At 36.4% G+C, this 19,620-nt stretch overlaps 2 protein-coding genes across 2 annotated transcripts in view; one reads left to right on the top strand and one right to left on the bottom strand.

Moving 5' to 3' along the window:
- The window catches only part of LOC139439298 (peroxisomal trans-2-enoyl-CoA reductase-like), a 145,113-nt gene that overhangs the window by 93,249 nt on the left and 32,244 nt on the right, over positions 1–19,620 (bottom strand). The window lies entirely within an intron of this gene.
- The window catches only part of LOC101430434 (X-ray repair cross-complementing protein 5-like), a 45,050-nt gene that overhangs the window by 5,152 nt on the left and 20,278 nt on the right, over positions 1–19,620 (top strand). Inside the window, exons 3-7 of the mRNA XM_071216503.1 lie at positions 1,097–1,280; positions 2,158–2,206; positions 6,268–6,459; positions 9,318–9,432; positions 12,016–12,145. Coding sequence (XP_071072604.1) covers positions 1,097–1,280; positions 2,158–2,206; positions 6,268–6,459; positions 9,318–9,432; positions 12,016–12,145 — 670 coding nt within the window. The remainder of the gene's footprint in view (positions 1–1,096; positions 1,281–2,157; positions 2,207–6,267; positions 6,460–9,317; positions 9,433–12,015; positions 12,146–19,620) is intronic.

Genomic DNA, 19,620 nt, shown 5'->3' with positions numbered 1-19,620 from the left:
CTCTCCTCATGCAGCAGTCTTCCCCATTGATGTAAAAAGCTCATGGTAGTATTTAGGCAGCAAAGGGACTGTTTATCATATCCGATACAATTTTTTGTTTTATATTGTATTATGAAACATTTCATAAAAGGAACAAATAACAGAATAATAAAGTGGAAATCTATTTTCCTATTGGCTGGTGCTATATAATCCTAACATTTTGACACTTAAAAAAATTTCTTTTTCTTTTTTTCTTAGAAAAAATAAAATACTACAGGAACACTTGAAGCCTGTAATCACTTTTGAATCCTATTCTCTTCTTTCCATCCTTCCCTCAGAGTTTTGGTAGTTATCATTATCGTGCATATTTTATGCTTTAAAAAGTATATTTATTCACAGTATTTCTTCATAAATAATATGATATTGTATAAAACTCTCTAAAGCATATATAAATGGTACATATAATTCCATAACTTTTTTTTTCTCAGCCTGATGTTTTAATCTTGATTAATATTACTCAAATTCATTCATTTTTACTGGGATGTAATATTTCATTATACATGTGTTCCACAGTGTATGTCTGCATTCTCCTATTGACTGATAGTTTGTTTCCAGTTGTGCCCTGTAATAAACAGTGCTGAAACGAATGTTCTTGGTCTTTTGTCTCTTTGAGTACATGTGCAGGAACTTCTCTAGGGTATATATACCTTAAGTGGAATGGCTGGGACATAGGATGAAGCAGCATTTTTTTTTAATTCCTGGAAATTTACACCTTGGCTAGTCATTCCAGAAAGATAGATTAGAATCATTGCAAATTTTCTGTTTTCACTGAGAATTACAATCTGATTTGGCTGGAAGTCATCAAGAGCTGTTACCACCCACCCATCCTTCTACCCTAACGTGTGCTGAAATGAAGGTCGGGACCTGTAGTCAATGGAAAAGTCTGCTTAGAACCTAGGGAATGCCATTGTCCGTCAGGCCCATGTGCTATTGTTGACAGTAGCTGAAGGGGCCTGCCATAGGGTGGTATGTCTGTCCTGTATCCTGAAGCTTAGATATGTAATGGCTTCTAGTTTGTACTAATAATGCTTTTTAACTTTCTAACATTCTTCTCTAGGTGTTTGCTGAGAGCAAGGATGAAATTGCTTTAGTCCTGTTTGGCACTGATGGCACTGACAATGCTCTTGCTAGTGAGGATCAGTATCAGAACATCACAGTTCATAGACACCTGAAGCTATCAGATTTTGATTTGCTGCTGGACATTAAAAGCACAATCCAACCAGGTTCTCAACAAGCTGACTGTATCCTTTAACAGACAAAGAAGACTCAAGCAATTTTCTTTAATCTGGGGAATCATAGTAGAGTTTGGGGAGGCTGTTTCAGAGCCCCAGCTATGAGTATATGGATATTTTTGGCTCTGAGGATTTAATGTGAAATTAATCAAGTGCAGTGCCTGGGCACTGGGCCCTTCAATCACTTGCCCATTCTCTGCACTAGTGGTCTGGATATTGAGAGGCTAGGAAGGGGAAGGCACTAAGGAGTATCTGTATGTATTGACTACATGTAGAGGGTTTGATGGTGGTGATGGTTAGAAATGCTTGGAGGTGGAGAAATGATATTTTAAAGAGTACAGCATTAGCATTCTCTACCTTTTTCTAGATAGAAGATATTTTTGTGCCTAAAACCAAATTGATCCAAACTGAGATTTCTAATTTCTTCCACAGGTCCCTTCATTTTAAGGCATTATTCTTGGTACTTCTCTGAACAATTGATAATGCCATCCCTGACCATTAGGAGGTGGTACTGTGTTGGAAGTAACTTGCAAAGGCTGCATTGCAGCTCACTTCATGCTTAATAGACTGTGTTCACCAAAAAATGGGTTCTTAAGACTATAAAATGGTATAATTTTTTTGTTAAATGAATGGAATGTATTAGATTAGCTTTTGGTTTACTTTATATTTCTTAGTTGTGTGTGTCAGAGTATATCTTTGATAGGTAGCATATGTAAATATATGCTGATGAAATAAAACTTGGGATGAAGGTCACTTGGGTCACTTTTAAATGATCGTATAATGAGGCCAGTGTCTATAATTTCCAGCACTGTGGACTTCTGGGGGAAAAAGTTGTTCTTGGGACACAGGGATTCTTGATCCTATATTCTGCCCTTAACTAGCCAAGTCCTGGATGCACTCATTGTGTGCATGGATGTGATTCAACAGGAAACTATGTGAGTGTTTCAATGGAAGAAAATTGAAAATGAGCTTTTTCCCAAACCTGTGGATTGATGTATTGAGACCGTTGTGTCAACCATTGTTAATCAGACAGCATGTTTGCATGGCTAAACAAACGTTTGTCAGTATTCATTGGTTCAGTTAAACCTTTCTGTTTCTTTAAAAGTTTAATTTATAAAAAAGGAAGGGAATTTCTCTGGGAGAAATAAACACTTGCCCAATTTCAAGTTGTTCTGATTTGAATTAAGCTAATTACCAGAATTTTTTTTTTAAGTCGGTGGTATGATCCATATGTAATTGAAATGAAATGCATAGTAAATTTGGGAGATGTTTCTAATTTATTACTTCTTTAATTACTGAGCCTTGAAAATGTGTCTTTGAATATATATACACTCACACATTCATACACACACACACACATAGACCCAGATCTCTTGCCTATTAGGAAAGTTATAAGCAACTGCAGAAAAATTCCCAACCTAAATATGCATTTTCATATCTCGCAGTCTCTGCAAAATCCTTTAGCTCTGTGAATGGAATCAGCAGGGCATTTGGAAAGTGAACCCTTGCAAGTCTGAAGTATAGTACACTGGTAGAGCTTCTTGTTTACATTCTGCTATGGAGAGGATTTCTGAAAAAGTATCCTTTTTAGTCCTGGTGACCACATCTTAAGGTGAAGTTAGAGTTAATAAAAATTAGGGAATAATATTTCTGTAATGTGCACAAATTTTGCTCAAGATGTTAAAAAGTATGAGTTATAGCAGGGTCAATTGTGTGTTTAATAGGAACTTAACTAAGCATCAACAATAAGTTTTTAACTGTATCTAGATTGATTCCTTAGCCTCACTGCTCAGTGAGAAAGTGTATTTGAATTTGTACAACATAATTAAGGAGAACGATTTCTAAATGTTATAACTCTATCTTTTAGAGGAAAGAAGTTTGAAAAGAGGCATATTGAAGTGTTCACTGACCTCAGCAGCCCTTTTAGCAAAGATCAGCTGGATATTATAATTTATAACTTGAAGAAATCTGGAATCTCTCTGTAATTCTTGTAAGATTGTAAGAATAATGTGTATAGACAAATCCTTGTAATGAAGACATAATGCAGTGAGTGGTACCCCTTAAGAGTGCTTGGTTTACAGGAGTCTGCTTTCTGCTTCGAGCTGGAATCTGTTGGGTGACTGGCTACTCAGGAAACCTTTACTTATCACTCTCTATGTAATAGAAACTGTGTCCTGAGTTTTGGTTTGAAGGAAATGAAATTCGTCACAGTGAGACAAAACAGCTTGGTAAGAGACTTAGTTTGTTTTCCAATACTGGACTCAAGGAATAAGGAATTAAAGATCTTTTGAGGATGTTCAGTTCCTCTCCTGTTTGCATAGAGATCTTTACCTAAACAGTTAGTAGATTGATAGAAGGCAACTTCTCTTAAACAGCTCTAGAAAACTCTGTTCTCCAGATGGTAGATGTTGTTGGGATAGAGAAGATTGTCAACTTGGGAATCATATTAAATATATGGGATGTTTATTTTTAACTCTCTTTTTAGATCTAAAGTCGTTTTATTACCTTAGGAACAAAATGGAACATATACACATCTACATAAAATGTAATTTGCTCATGTGTATTTAGAGATGGGATATACAATTTCAGGGGAAAAAGTAGGCGTTTCACAATTTGTTGGGGAAAGAGTCACCCCCCCAAAAAAAACAAAATAAAACTTTGAATTTCCCATCCAGGCACTTACTTTCTCTATTATATATCCCTAACAGAAAGTTCTTTTCACTACCTAGTTTTTGAAACCTATTTCTTGTCTAGTTTTTCATGAAAGCAGAGTGATGGTATAGGAAATTGCATTATTAGAGTCTTCTGGGACCCTTATTTTTCAAATTGAGAGTTCTGCCAAGAAACCTCCAGCTCGGAGTGGTAGGCCTTTGGCATCTTCAGTATGCCTGCCATTGGGAATTAAGAACCTCTCTCGCATGTATGTACCTCTTAATACTGCTGAGGGGCAACTCAACTCCTTCCTGTAGGATTGTAGAAAAAGAATTGGAAAGCCCATCAAACAGATACAAAGGTGGTACTTCAGAAAACTTAAGTAGTTTTTAAATGATGCTTCTCTCCTTACTGAGTTAAAGTTTTCGCAGCATTTCAGAATTCCAGTTCAGCTTCTGTTCCTTGTTCATTATCTCAGAATGCCTATACATGTTTGGTGCAGATGGTATTTCTGTCAGTGTCACTTTAAAGGGCTACTTTTTGTGTGTGTGAAAATACGGTAAAGTATGCTGAAGGGGGAACCTAGCCTTTTTTTGTTGTTTGACCAGATGTTGTTTTTATTTATTGGATAATAGTTTTTCTGTGCTACAAACTTCCAGCATACAATGTAGAGTTTATTGCTTTATTGTTTGGTTTATCATTATATGACTGATGATTCTGGTAGGACTGAAAAAATACCAGCAGCCCAAAGAAGCACTATGCTCTGAGCAGGCTTGTTTCTTGGATATTTTTTTAGTTTCTTTTACTGACTATTGAGAAAGTTTATTTTTGGTCTAATGCAAGGGAAAAAGAAGTGCTATTGAAACTCCTTTTCCTAGGATAACTTCCTGACTCTTAATTTCTTTTCATGTTCTTCTTCCCTTCTTCCTGGTTGAAACTATGGAGACAGCAGTTAATTGACATGGACTGTGTATGCTGTACCCTGTTCTCTGGAAGCTTAATATCTGATAGGTGATATAAAACATGCAAATATGTTGTGCTAAGTTTATTTAGAAAAAAGTTAAACAGAAAGTCCTATTGTAATTACAGCAAATAAAATTGCATTGAAATGAACTTAAAACTAGCCATCCACATAGAGGTCACCAACAGGTAATTTTGGGTGAACTGAAAAGATTGCAGAATTCAGCCATTTGATTTTCCAGGGGCAAAGTAAGGTGTTCTGTGGTGGAAAGAACCTTGCCCTCTGAATCAGGTACCTGAGTCTTTATACCATGGTTTAACCGTGTAGCCTTGGGCAGATTATTTCCTCTCTGTAGCCTCAGTTTCTTTTAGAGAATGGAGATAGAAATCTTTATTCACCGAAAATATATAAGATTAGATGAACTTGTGTACATGAAAGCATTTATAAAGTGCCATATTATCGTAAAATGTGTATGTTTGTTTTCTTTTTAAGCATATATTGGTTATTGAATATTGCCGTGACCGGTAATCCCAATCTAGTTTTAGGCTCATTTCAGTCAGACAGCTGGAATGAAATACAAGATCAAAATTGGGTTTTACCTACTTCTAGCTATTTAACTCATTTCTGTATAGAAATTCTATATCTGCAATATTAGTAGTATTTGAGTTTTCAGTATTTTATATATATTCGCTTATTTAATCCTTATAATAACCTTGAGGAAATCATGGGTGGACATTTTTTTTTTGTCTGCCCAGAATAGCCTATCCTGGGAAGCATTCTTTCTTGAACTCTAACCAGCAGTTTGAATAAGGGCCATCATGTATTAGATCTGTTCCTTGCCTACCATTGATGGACCAAGTGGGCTAATCAGAATCCTTTCCTGGTTTTTTTAAATTAGAGACTACTAGAAGCTTGAACACTCAGTCACTCTTAATAGTGGAGGTGGGCAAATAAGAACTTGAAAGTGTACAGAGGCAATGTGGAGAAGCCAGTCTGAGAGAAAGCCAGCCAACATAAAGTCCAGTGAATGAGATATGGGGGGAGAGGGGGAGAGAGAGAAAGAAAATGATTAGATGGTCCTTGTGATATCTGTAATCCTGGGTCTAGTTATCTCTAAAATCATGGGCAACCCTGCACTTTCAATTATTTGGGCATTAAGCCAATAAGTTTCCCCTTTTTACCAAGTCAGGGAGCTTTTTGTTACTTGAAACTGCAAAAGAGTATTGGCTAAGAGAGGTGAGTGCCATTTGACAGTTGAGAAATCTGAATCTCAGAGAGGATGATTGACATACACATTTTCACAGCGCTAGTGAATGACAGTCACAGGATTGGAACCCAGTTTACTCTCTGACCTCTTAAGCACTGCTGATATTTTCTTGACAGTTTGCCTTTCCAAATTGGCAAGGAAGATGGAACTGGAGATAGAGGAGATAGCAACTTGCATTTGGACCAACATGGATCCTCCTCTCCTCAAAAAGGAATTACTGAGCAACAAAAAGAAGGTATTCAGATGGTGAAGAAGGTGATGATGTCTTTAGAAGGTGAAGATGGGCTGGATGAAATTTATTCCTTTAGGTAGGGAATGGAAACATTGTTTACGATTTAATTGTACCCATATAAATATCTCTTGATCAAAGGTCTCCTATTGCTCTTCTGGGTCAGTCTCTTTAATTAGCAGTTAATAGTCTGATTTTTATTAAATAATTAGAATATCACTTTCCCACCCCACCCTCCTGCACTTTTTTTTTTTCCTTCCCCAGGTTAGTTTGATTAGTACAAGGTTTCTGATTTATTTCCAGGATTTGTATCAGTGAAGTTTGGGAATATATAGATAACACGAGAGATTTTAAAAGTCCAAAGTAAAAGATAAGGCAGTAGGTTTTCATCTTTTATCAAGCTCAGGGCATATTTTTGGGGCCCTTCTTTTTCATATGCCTACAAAAAATATTTTTGATTATTAAAAGTGGTGTCAGATATGAAATACCTAATATTTTCTTATCCTCTGATTTGGATTTGAGTAGGCAGGATACTTTGGTATGGTCATCTTTTAAAAAAACTTTTCTGTGCATACTATTTTGATCAGGTTAAAACAAAAACAAACCCAAAGTGTAAAAATTCCTGGCTTACTTAGTTTAAGAGGGTGTTGTAAAGGCAAAATGATTTAAGAAATGTGAAAGCTCTGAAGTATGATATATAAGGCAAACTGTTTTATTCAGTCATCCAGTTATGAGAGAGATCATCTCCTTTATTCATGTTATTCTTAGTTGGAGTTGGACATGCATTTATTTTGAGCAGAGAACGTGAAAGGGGTTAGTAGCATCTAGAATAACGTGTTTGGTGGGCATGTATTTAGTAAAAATGATTGCATGTGTTTGGTAAAAGCGGCAATAGGATACTTTTCAAAGCACATGCCTTGTATAGGTTCAAATTATCAGGTTAATGAAGGCTTCATAGTCAGACATCACTTCCAGTTTATCAATAAATACACAAAATGCAGGTATTTTGTGTCAGGTTCTTAACTAAAGTCAAGATTCAGGAATCAGAAATTTTTTTGAGTAGCTCCAGTACGTATCTGTTCTAATTTTTTTTCCTTAACACAATTTTTATTTATTTCTGGTGAGGTATAATTGACAAACATATGTCCTGATTTTCTAAATAATTTTTAAAACCTTTTTTTTGCAACAGTTGTAGGTAAATGGAAATTTTGGAAATAGAATTGTAATTCACAAGGGATTGCCAAAGGGAATTGGTAAGGAATCCCATAAAATGAAGTTTCTAGTCATAATGCAAATATGACTCTCAAATTTGATCATGGCTTGCCCTAATGTGGGGGTATTATATCTTAAGCTAACATAATAACCATGATATCATGAAGAAAAATTATAGGCCAATACAATTTAAAGAAGTTTTTTATTTTTGCTTTTCCTGTAGCATAGCATGATTGTGCATTGTCCTAGCAATTTGAAGCTACTTTGAATTTAGACCTGCTCTGAAGGTATGGAGCAGAACTTCACCATCCCGTACAGTAACCATTAGCCTCATGCGACTATTTACATTGAAATGAATTAAAGTAAAATAAAAAATTCATTCCCTCATTCACACTAGCCACATCTCAAGTTCTCAAGTAGAACATTTCCATCATCAAAGGAAGTTGTATTGGGTCAGCACTGGTCTAGGTTTACCCTTCTAGAATATCTTAGGAAGACAATGTGACTTCTACTTGGGGAGATTGAAATCTACTGCAGAACTGATCAAGCTGTTCTCAGGTGTTACATTTCAGATATTGGCCCTTAAAACTTCTCCTGGAACAGAATCCAGTCTTAACCATCAGGCTTTAGACCTGATTTCTGTTTAAATTAGTAATGTGCTAGGAGGCGTCTTAGACCTGGTTCACAAATCCAAAGCCAAGGTGTACCAGGTGTACCATAAGCTTTGGAGGCAGATGTCAGGTAGAATTATGTAATACTTATTGTAAACTTTTTCTTGAAATTGGGATCTCTTGATAGCGTTTTGTCCATAGCTCTATGGATAATATCAGATGATTCTCTTTACTTCTTTGAAGATCTGTTTATCATTTGTACCAAGGAGATAAATAAAAATCTGGAATGTATGCTTGGAGTGTATTTGGTCATTAATTCCTTTGTCCCTTATTTTAATGAACACCATAAATTCTGCCTATCTTCTCTCCCCTTCTCTGTTGTGTTTGATTAGGGACCAGGGAAGAAAAATATAAACTTCTTTACTTTTTTTCGGCTGAAGTAGCACTTTCCATGTTACGCTTGCTTCCCCTCTACCTTTGCTGCCAAACTCCCCAGTAAGAAACCTAGGAGTTATCTGATTTATCTTAAAGTTAGATATGAATTACTCACTTCCTTAACCCCACCCATAGTCTTCATTTAACTTTCTTTATTGCATGCATATAAAATGTATCTTTTATTGAAAAGAGATGGAACTAACCAAGGAGTTGTAGAGTTGTGAGCAGTGATGTAATAGGATGGTATCCACCCTTTGATTTCCTAGAGCAGGGGCTATTATCCTCAGGTACATTGGTTTCCAGGAGTTGGTGAAGCTGTTGTCCTGTGTGCAGACTCATTTATGAATGTGCTTTCATGATATTCTCAAAGTGTCCTCGGCCCAGGAAAAAAGCTACGAACCAGTGACTGAGTGGAAAGAAAAGATTGTATAGGGGAAGACAGACTTGTTCATTTTCACCTGTCCATTAAGTAATTCAGCTCCTTTCTCCTAAGCTACCTCACTTGTATTCTGGCTCTCTTCCAACTTGTAGTTGCCATTTTTCTGCCATCTCCTGCTGTTCCTTTCTTTGTGATCAGCAACAGCTCACTTCTCATTCAAGAAAATTAAACGAATCATCCAGCACATTAACATTAACATTTTAAAATTGTTGCTTTCATTATATATTTTTCTTTATTAAGTGAGAGTCTTCAACAACTGTGCGTCTTTAAGAAAATTAGTAAGTGTTCCCTGCCCTGGTCCTGTCAACTGACCATTGGCTCCAATTTGTCAATAAAGATTTCGGCTTATAAATCGGTAAGTGGTAAATAGAAATTATTTTTAAAAAAATATTATCCAACAGATAGATATGCTTACATAAGGACTTGAAAATTCAAGTGTTATTCAGTATAACTGCTAATCCTCTAGGTGCTCTCCCTGTTCATTTCATCTCTATTTAGCTTCTATGTAAAAGGTAGGCTGGAAGAATTGTCTGTAACATAATAGAGTTTGACTTCTGCCTCTTTCTCTTCTTTCTCTCCATACATAATTGAGAGGTAATCATGAGTTATAGGCCTTTTTTTAACAAAGGAAAATGAAATGCATTAAGTTATGTCCTTTTAGAATGATAGCAGAAATATAGATATGCACCTGCTAAGAAGTTCAGAGATTTCGGGACTCAGTCACACCTAGTTCAATTAGTAATGATCTGGTAGAGTCATCTGTGAAATATCCAAAAATGGTGAGTTGTTATTGTGAAATTATCTTTTGTAATATATGTACATGTGTATGTAATAGTATACTTTCAAAACCAAATTGCTCTTGGTGATTATTTGATGCAGTTCCAGTCTGAATTGAAGTCTGATCCAAGCCTCTATATGAGCTTCTTTTCACCTTTTATTTCTTTAAATGTACAAAGTAAATACACAAAACATGGTTTTTATTTTAGATTTTATTGAGGTATATCATTCATACATGGAATACATAATCAGTAAGTATATAGTATAAGGTGTGAACTTAGAAAACGAACGTGCATAACATCAGCCCGCCACCAACACCTTGTTGTGAGACATTTGTTACAAATTATGAAAGAATATCATAAAAATCTTACTACTAACTATATAGTTCCTGTCTTATATTTGGTGCGTTTTTCCCACAACCTACCGTATTATTATTTTTAAAAATATATTTTTATTACAGAAGTTGTGAACTTACAAAACAATCATGCACAAGTGTAAAATTCTCATCCAGTATCCCTTCATCAATACACCACACTGGTGGTGGAACATTTGAGATAATAGCATCAGGCTTTCACCGCCAACCATGGTTCATAGTGTACATTTGGCACACTTTTTCCTTACTCCCCCATTATCAACACAGTCCATCTTTGGCACAGATGCATGAATATTACAGTATTGCTGTTAATTACAGCCCATAAATCACACCAGTTTATGTTTTTCCCATGCTTCTCCACATTCCCACCACCCTGCAATAGTGACATTCTTCTGCTCTAGTTCACAGAAGGACACTCTTACATCTGTATCATCAACCACAATTCTCATCCACTTCTGGGTTCACTGTTATTCAGTCCCTAGATTATTCTTTAGCTTTCTTTCATTTGACATGGACATCCTCAGACTAATCTTTCCAGCCACGTTCCCATTTATAAACAGCTGCTACTCACTATAATGTGTTACCATCAACTCTATCCATTTCCACCCTTTTATAATCAAGTTAATTAAAACTTGTACGTACATTAAACGTAAGTAGTCCTTTTCAGTTTTCCTCTTATCTCCTAATAACCTGTACTCTAGGTTTGTTTTTTTTAAAGATTTATTTTTTATTTATTTCTCTCCCCTACCCACCCCCCCCCCATCGTCTGCTCTCTGTGCATTCGCTGTGTGTTCTTCTTTGTCTGCTAACATTCTCGTCAGTGGCATCAGGAATCTGTGTGTCTTTTGTTGTTGTTGTTGTTTCAATCTTGGTGTATCAGCTCTCCGTGTGTGTGGTGCCATTCTTGGGCAGGCTATGCTTTTCTTGCGTGGGGTAGCTCTCCTTGAGGGGTGCACTCCTTGCGCGTGGGGCTCCCCTACATGGGGGTCACCCCTGCAAGGCATGGCACTCCTTACACGCATCAGCACTGTGCGTGGGCCAGCTCACCACGTGGGGCAGGAGGCTCTGGTTTGAACCTTGGACCTCCCATATGGTAGGCTAATACTCTATCAGTTAAGCCAAATCTGCTTCCCTATAATCTAGGTTTTAACTCTGCATTATTCTTTGTATTTAGTTCATGTTAAAGAGTACCAAACATGTTTATATAACCAGGCGATTTTTTGTATATTCAAAGACATAATTCCAAAGCATGTGGTACATTCATGAAAACCTTGGAGGAGTTATTATTTATTTCAGGTCCTCTCAAGGCCTAGAATAGTATCCCTAGGAATGAGAATACACCCTCCTCCCTTCTTTATTCTGTCAACCTTTTCAAATTTCCTTAATTGATTTCTGACTACTGATAGAGTGTTGTCCCTTTCCTTTTGGAAAACTGATAGCAAAATATATGGTCCCCCTTCTTAGTAGGAATTTACATATTTGAGCAAGTTAATATGTAATAGGCTGTCTGAAGGTTTTGTATAAGAAGTATGTGTACAACATAATATTTTTCTGTGGATTACCCTGGGGTACAAATGAGATGTAGAGAGAATTATCCTGTATATCCTGTTTTGAAATAAAGTAAGGCATCCATAATGGGCAAGAGTGAACAGAACAGTGTAGCATGTTTAATTGTTCTTTATTTTTGCCTGTGAAATAGAGAGTATATTAACTTTTCTTCTTTTAGTCAAAATCACTAGCTTTCCTTGTTTTCCCTTTATTTTTTCTTTTGTAAATACGATTCTGCAGGAGAAAGTTAGAAAGACTTGGTCAGTTGTGGATGCAAGAACTCTAAAAAAAGAAGATATACAAAAAGAAACAGTTTATTGCTTAAATGATGATGATGAAACTGAAGTTCCGAAGGAGGATACTATTCAAGGTATGCCAATAAAAATTTTCACTGTTGCCTAAAAGAGATTTTCTTCAGGATGTTACGAGGTAGGCTAGCATTTGTATCATTATTGTTCAGAGATGCTTCCCCCAGTTATAGACAGCAATCTGAGGGGATCATGAGACACTAGGTAAAAACTTTCAAGTCACTGCTGGGACTTGGGCAGGATCGTTCCGAGGAATACACCTGATATTCTGTCTCTCTGATTTGTAAATGTCCCAAGTAGCAGGACTTCGCACTTGGCTCGATTTTAAAGTTTGAAACTCACTAACTAGGAGAAAACTTAAAGTAATATGGCTGAAGCAAGCTTTTTTGTTTACTTTTTTCTTTCTTTCTTTCATGGTGTTTATTCTATTTCCTGCCAGATTTGCTCCCTTAAGTTAATTCAGAAGACAGGAAAAATTATTTCCTATTTGTTATATTGCCTTATATATATTAGGATTTTTAAGATTGCACTTCATATATCATACCTATTTAGCATTGAATTGTGTATCTAAATGACATTGCTGTCCAAAGGCCTTAGAAACTGTTGTAGCATTTGAGAGAAGTTTAATTATTTGAGTATAGAGAGGCCAGGACTCAGAAATGATTTTGAGAAGGAAAAATGGTTTATTGACGCCGGCCGGACTCGGGAGCTTTTTGTTTGAATCCCGAGCCCTGAACAAGATTTTTAAACGTTTTTTATTCAGAGTGAAAAGGCCAGGCCAAATGGTCCCTTTGTTTCAGTTTTCAATAGGCTTTAATTAGCATATATATCTTCTACATCTTAGGTAAGCTTTTAGCATGGACTCCAGATATTCTAGATAAGCTTTTAGCATATTTGGTTTTTGCATTTCCCCTAAATACTTAAAGTTTATAGCCCTTGCATTGTTAAACTGTTTCCTGGGGCTGGAGCCGTTGCCATTGTTTCTAAGGGCAGGACTGCAGCTTCTTACCATTCCACACCCACAAGTTAAATACCTTAGGTTATTTCTGAAGAGACAAAGAGCCTTCCACCCATAGCCCACATCATTCCCCCCTTTTTGCCAAAGTTTAACTTGCTAAGCTTTGGCATAATTATTGATGGAGCTATGAGGTGGATGGCTGTTTGTTGTTTTGATTGATTATTTATCAGTCTTTAGTACAGCATCCAGGACTGTTTTAGAAGTTTAGAACTTTTTATTTTGGACAGCAGAATCTTGGGCAGTGGCCTTCTACAGTTATTCTGCTGCCACTGGCACTCACATGGATTTTCAGTCAGGTTCCAGATCCATCTATTACTTTTATTTTACTCTTAAAGAGTTTACACCTTTAATTTAAAAGGGGTGCTGAAGGGAGACGATTTCTTTTTTGTAACTGCTTCTTGCTGGCCATGGGCTGTAGTTATTGCCTAATAAGGTGTAAAACTCTTATTAATTTATTTTAACTGGAGGAAGATAGATCTGGCATTCTGTACGAAGTTGGATGAAGTTTTCATATGGTTAATAAGATGTTCACTCTGAAAGAAACAAACTTAATTAAAAATTTGGAATACTTATTTTTAAAAGAGGACTTTGGATTACAGAGGTAGACAAGGTTAGGTGCCTATAAAGATGGCACTCTTTAAAAGCTGGTGGTAACAGCATATATATTCCTTTTTTTTTTTTAAGTTATTTATTTTTAGAGAAAAATTGCAACAGACACTTAGCTTTGTCTGAAGATACATTCCAAGCTGTTCAATGATTGGCACTCATTCGCTCTGTTAGATGCTCTTGGTCAACTGGCACTCCTTGGGCAACTGGCTTCACTCAGGATTAGAACACTAAGTTGGAAATTCTCTTGGTTTTCACCTGTGGAGTGATTAGAACTACAGAATAAAGGTTTTTTTTACACCTTGGTTTTAATTGTACAATTTCTAGCAATTTTGACTTGTTCAATAGGTGACTCAACATCAGCAAGCAAGCCTCACCTTTGCTACACAGCAGAGTACAGTAGAATATAGAAGTTGACTGAGACTGGCTGAGACTGCCACCTTATTTTATAGACATGTTATTAACTGTTTAGAAAATGATTTTACCAGGAATTTAACATGTCTAATATACTTCTGCACTTGATCCAAAATAGAAAAGATAACATTACAATTATTAGGCATATATTTAGTACAGGATAAAAGTACAGCACTTAATATTAACTAATGTATTACTTAATGCATAAGGATTTAGAGTTGCAATTATTAGTTTTGAGTTTCAGGTTTGTAATACCTTACATGTTATCTCTCCATGAGAGCAGGCCATAATGCCGATTGTGTTTAAGTTTCACTTACAGTATCCTGGTATCATGGCTCCACTTAGCATGTTCTTCAACGCAGTGAGCAAGTTGCAGCATCCTTCATCTTAGAGAGATTTTCCAGTATTCTACTAGCCTGGTGCATAGTGCTCTCTCGCACTATGGAACAGTGCCAGTCTGGAGGCGATATCCATTGTACAGTTGGCTGTACCGAGTCATTATTGGCTGCTGCAGGAGCTTGAAACTGCAATATAGTTTCCATCGACTTCAGAAGCAGAACCAGAGACTGATATAGCACATATTTTAATTGAGGGGTCAGTGACCAGCCTAGCCAATAACTCACATGGAGAGGCCACCTGTAATGTATTCAAGGCCTGGTTTGAATGCACAAGAGTTTGACAATGTTCAAGTTTATTCCTTGTTTTTATATATATTTTAAACAACTTAACACAACACATATATCAAATGACTGTTTACTTACACAATTTTACTATGAAGATAACAGTAGGTACTTTACTTTAGTAATAGAGGAAAAATCTTATTTTTCATTGTTAAAATGAAAACAGAATATTTCCAATAGAATCAAGACAACTTTTTATTACCATTTACTTAAATGTGTACTTTGCAGTGGCCTTCAGACAGGTTTATTATCACGAAGTTATTTCTGCTACCAATACCAATCTAAGTTTTTTTAGTTAACAATGACTTCTACAACTAGAACTAGTTAAACATTTTCAGTTTGGAAGATGTTTTACAAACTCTTTATAATTGACTATAACCACATTGACTAGCCACTTCATGTTTATATAAACTTACTAAATTACCATTACCAATGAAAGAAATTTACTCTTTATTTAAGAGAGCATATCTACAATCTTTTTCCTTTAGCCTAATTTCACCAATGTGAACTTACAATTTTCATTACTGTAAAGATTTTGTACATATGTTAATTTAGTTTATAAATTAACTATGGGAGATTACACTCAAGTTAAATAAAATTGAAACTATAATAGTTTATGCAAGTAATGTTCTCTTTTTCCCTTACAGGAAGCTAAAAACTTCTTTTCTTTGTTTAAGTTATGAAAATTAATAATTTAAAAGCATACTGACTACCAGGTTTTAAAACACATTACACAATTATTTAATTTTTTTTTTTTTTAAATCATAACCCAGGAAAGATCTCTCCATAGTTTTTATGGACTTTCCTTTACTTACTGAAATTTGTTAATAGAGCCACTAATTACCTTTATTTTGTTGGAAAGAAATCTTCTGAAAGAAAATAAGGCTCACCAGATTGTGGAGAAGAATTTATTCTCAATCTTCCAAGAAGGTGCGCAAAGCCAGATATGGCTGGTGCCCCGAACAAAGAAAAATGACATAATTTATACCCCTAAACCTAGCATGCAAGCTCTTCCTATGTTTTTCCATAGATTGGATACTTAAGAAGTTACAGCTTATCTGAGATTTAACCTTTCCACGCAAAAGTTTATGATTTAACTGCTTCCTCTATCACATTCCAACCATTTTAGTTTTTACCTGCTCCCCTTTGTCAAATAAGGAATAGAATTTAGTGCTGAAATGGCATTGACTTAGTCCTTCTTGGGCATCTTTCTACTGCCCATAGGACTGGCCTAAACTGGTCTCCTTCACTGCTCTTCAACCCGGGAGTGGGAGACTGCCAGGTTACACCAATGAACAATTTTTTCCTTACGTGAAAATTAAATCTTTGTGTTTTTTTTTTTGTTTTTTTTTTTTTATGGCTGACAAAAGGTTTAAACTGGGAAATTACAGGGCAAACTGATTCTTAGTTCCCTAGCCTAGTAGATAGGTTTAATCTGCCACACCTAGTCTTGCCTTTAAAGCTCTTGCAAAGAGGAGGCCCTTTCCCAATTGTTTCTATAATCAGATTTCTATGACTTTTTATCCTGCTTAGTTTAATTTGGGCTTTAAGAATATTTACAAATATAACTGCATATTTAATTTTTAACAATTTGAATAGAGCTTTTTTAAGAATTTTCATTTGTTAATTTTATATTATCCTGATGTATGAAGACATATACTGAGCAATTTTTTTAAATGGGCAGACACAAAGAGTTAGACACAAAAACAACTCATTGATATTACTTATAATTTGCATTATTTTATATACTGTTTAGCTTAATTAGGGGTCCAGAAATACATATTACTTATATAACTGCGTATTTAACCTCAACAATTTGAGCAAATAGGCAGATATAAATAGTTTGAGACAAAAACATAACTTTAATTACTTTAAACTTCTAATCTTTACAAAACAAGTGTGACTGCAAACATTTCAAAGACTCCTGAAACTTTCCTTAATTTGCACTATGACCATGCAGTTTACCACAAGAATTTTTCTTTTTACTTAATGGATTATAATAACCAAAATGTTCTCAATGCTTTAGCACCATTTTGTTTTAGAACTTTATATTTTACCTTGAAATTAGCAGAATTTTGGATAAACAACAAGATTAATCTATATATTTACTGAGGCTATTTGAAACCTAAGGAAGACAGACTGGTTTCTCTCATGAATTGCCACTCTTAGGAACACTGACCATTAAGGCAGGAGACTTTTCCCCCTCCACTCCCCTTTTTGATTTTGGAGATAAAACTCCAGTGGTTGTTAACCTTATTCTATCAGGCAGCAATTTATTTAGTTAAACTTGAATTCATGAGAGAAAGGGTTGCTAATACCAGGACAGGAGACAGTGATGTCCCAGCTCTTCTCTGGCCTATAGGGGCAGAAGCTATTTTGATAAAACTGATTTTCTTTGTATACTGATCTTACTCAATTTTAATCATAAAATTTTCCTTCCACAAACCTTCTACACTTTTAGTATTCATTTAGGTTTTTGTCCCACACTCTACTCTTTCCAATAATTAATTATTTTATCTTAGGACAAAATCATTTTTTGTTTCTTTAACAATAAAAACACATTCCATATATCCCACATACTAAGTTACCAGGCAAACTTCTTACAACATATAATTGCCTTTAATACTAAAAATTTGTTAAAATAATGAACTTTTCTTCACTTTAAATACTTAGCATGTAATACCAGAAACAGTTTCTTTGGAAGCAAGGTGGCAGGGGAGGCTGGCTGCCAAATAAATTTGTTATAAAATTACCTTTTATTATTATTATTATCAATTCAGTTTTTGTTTAATAATGACTTTCTGCAATTTGCCATTTAAATACCTTAATTTAAACAATGGTTTGTAAAACCTTTATAATTATTTATACCTTTAAGACAAATTTTACCTTCACAGAACACATTCTCTTACTTAAAGTTACTACAATACCTTCTAAGAACCTGGGCAGAATGCAAACGTATTTTGGCTTTGACACCCTAAGGAGGGAACTTTACTGCATTTATTCTGATTCTGCTTTTCACCCCCTTCCCTTCCCCCCCTTCCAAGCAATCGGGTGCACAACAAACAGGAATGCGGCTTATGAATAGAAGGGTGGACTCACTGGAAAGGGGCAAGCCGCTCCCCCCTTTCCAGCTTTCAGCCAAAATTGGCAGACAGAACCTACTCAAATTTGGCAACTCTCCCGGGGACCCAGCCACCCTGACTGGGACATCCCCAACAAACTTGGGTGCGTGGCGCGGATACAGATGGCCTCCAAGCCCCGGCAAAGGGCCAGACCAGAGACAAGACAGCAGAGCACGCACAAACATCTAGACTCTGCAAACATCCAGACTCCTCAGCTTTTGCCCCAGAATCATTTCACCCCCTTGCCAATGGCAAGGGAGGGCTCCAGCTCAGCTGTAATTCTACTTTACATAAGGACACAACTCCAACACTAGCATTGAGCTGACACAGACAGAAGCACAAAGGTCACTAATCTGACCCATAAGTTTATATATTTATTTTCACCATGGCTGCCCCCACAGCCATCACAAACCTCAGAACACTTAACATTTGGTATAAAGCGAATTCATTCACAAATTAGCACCATAACAAAAGATTTCAGCTAGACTTTTCCACTGTTTAACTTTACACCCAGACCAAGCTCCACTAGAAAAGCCGATCCATTTTTCTGTAACCAAGTTTGTTTGTTCGTTTTTTTTAATCCAGACCAATTTCCAGGACGTTAGGACTTGAACCTATAAATAGCCCTTCCTATTAAAATCAAGCCTCCACTCCTTTAGTGGATATAAGACTAGTACCAGATTCTAACATGCAGTTAGACAAACCCAAAACACCAGGGCTTTTTCCTGGTTTTTCTCCAGGACATTAGGACTTGAACCTATAAACAGCCCTTCCTATTAAAATCGAGACTTCACTCCTTTAGTGGATATAAGACCAGTACTAGATTCTAACATGCAGTTAGACAAACCCAAAACACCAGGGCTTTTCCCCGGTTTTTCTCCTTTTCCCAAGCCTAGAGAGAACGGCTTCCCCCCAACCTTCTGGGGCTACTAGGGTTCTCTCGGGAGGTGGTCAGCCTCCCCTTCCTAGCAATTAAAGCTAGGGCTTTCCAGACTCTGCTCACCCGGGGAGTCTTACCTTCTTCCATGTTCGGAGTTCTTTTTTGTTCCCAGAATCTTTCTCTTCAGACCTTCCATTGCCCTCGATTTTTGTCGGGAAGATTCTGGTGGAGCCCACATCTTTTCTGGATTAAATTTAATCCAGGGGCGCCCAGATTTGGGGTTCACCCGAGTCCTCCCGGCTTCCTCGGGGATTTGGAAGGGGCAGCAAAATGCTCCCGTCTCTGGCCTTTGTTTGTTGTCCCACCAGAGTCGCCAAAAATGTTGTAGCATTTGAGAGAAGTTTAATTATTTGAGTATAGAGAGGCCAGGACTCAGGAATGATTTTGAGAAGGAAAAATGGTTTATTGACTGCCGGCCGGACTCGGGAGCTTTTTGTTTGAATCCCGAGCCCTGAACAATATTTTTAAACGGTTTTTTATTCAGAGCGGAAAGGCCAGGCCAAATGGTCCCTTTGTCTCAGTTTTCAGTAGGCTTTAATTAGCATATATATCTTCTACATCTTAGGTAAGCTTTTAGCATGGACTCCAGATATTCTAGATAAGCTTTTAGCATATTTGGTTTTTGCGTTTCCCCTAAATACTTAAAGTTTATAGCCCTTGCATTGTTAAACTGTTTCCTGGGGCTGGAGCCATTGCCATTGTTTCTAAGGGCAGGACTGCAGCTTCTTACCATTCCATACCCACAAGTTAAACACCT

The sequence above is a fragment of the Dasypus novemcinctus genome, chromosome 7, assembly GCF_030445035.2.
Source record: "Dasypus novemcinctus isolate mDasNov1 chromosome 7, mDasNov1.1.hap2, whole genome shotgun sequence".
Taxonomy (NCBI): domain Eukaryota; kingdom Metazoa; phylum Chordata; class Mammalia; order Cingulata; family Dasypodidae; genus Dasypus; species Dasypus novemcinctus.
The sequence above is the reverse complement of the archived record's forward strand: the minus strand, read 5'-3'. Positions and strand labels throughout refer to the sequence as shown.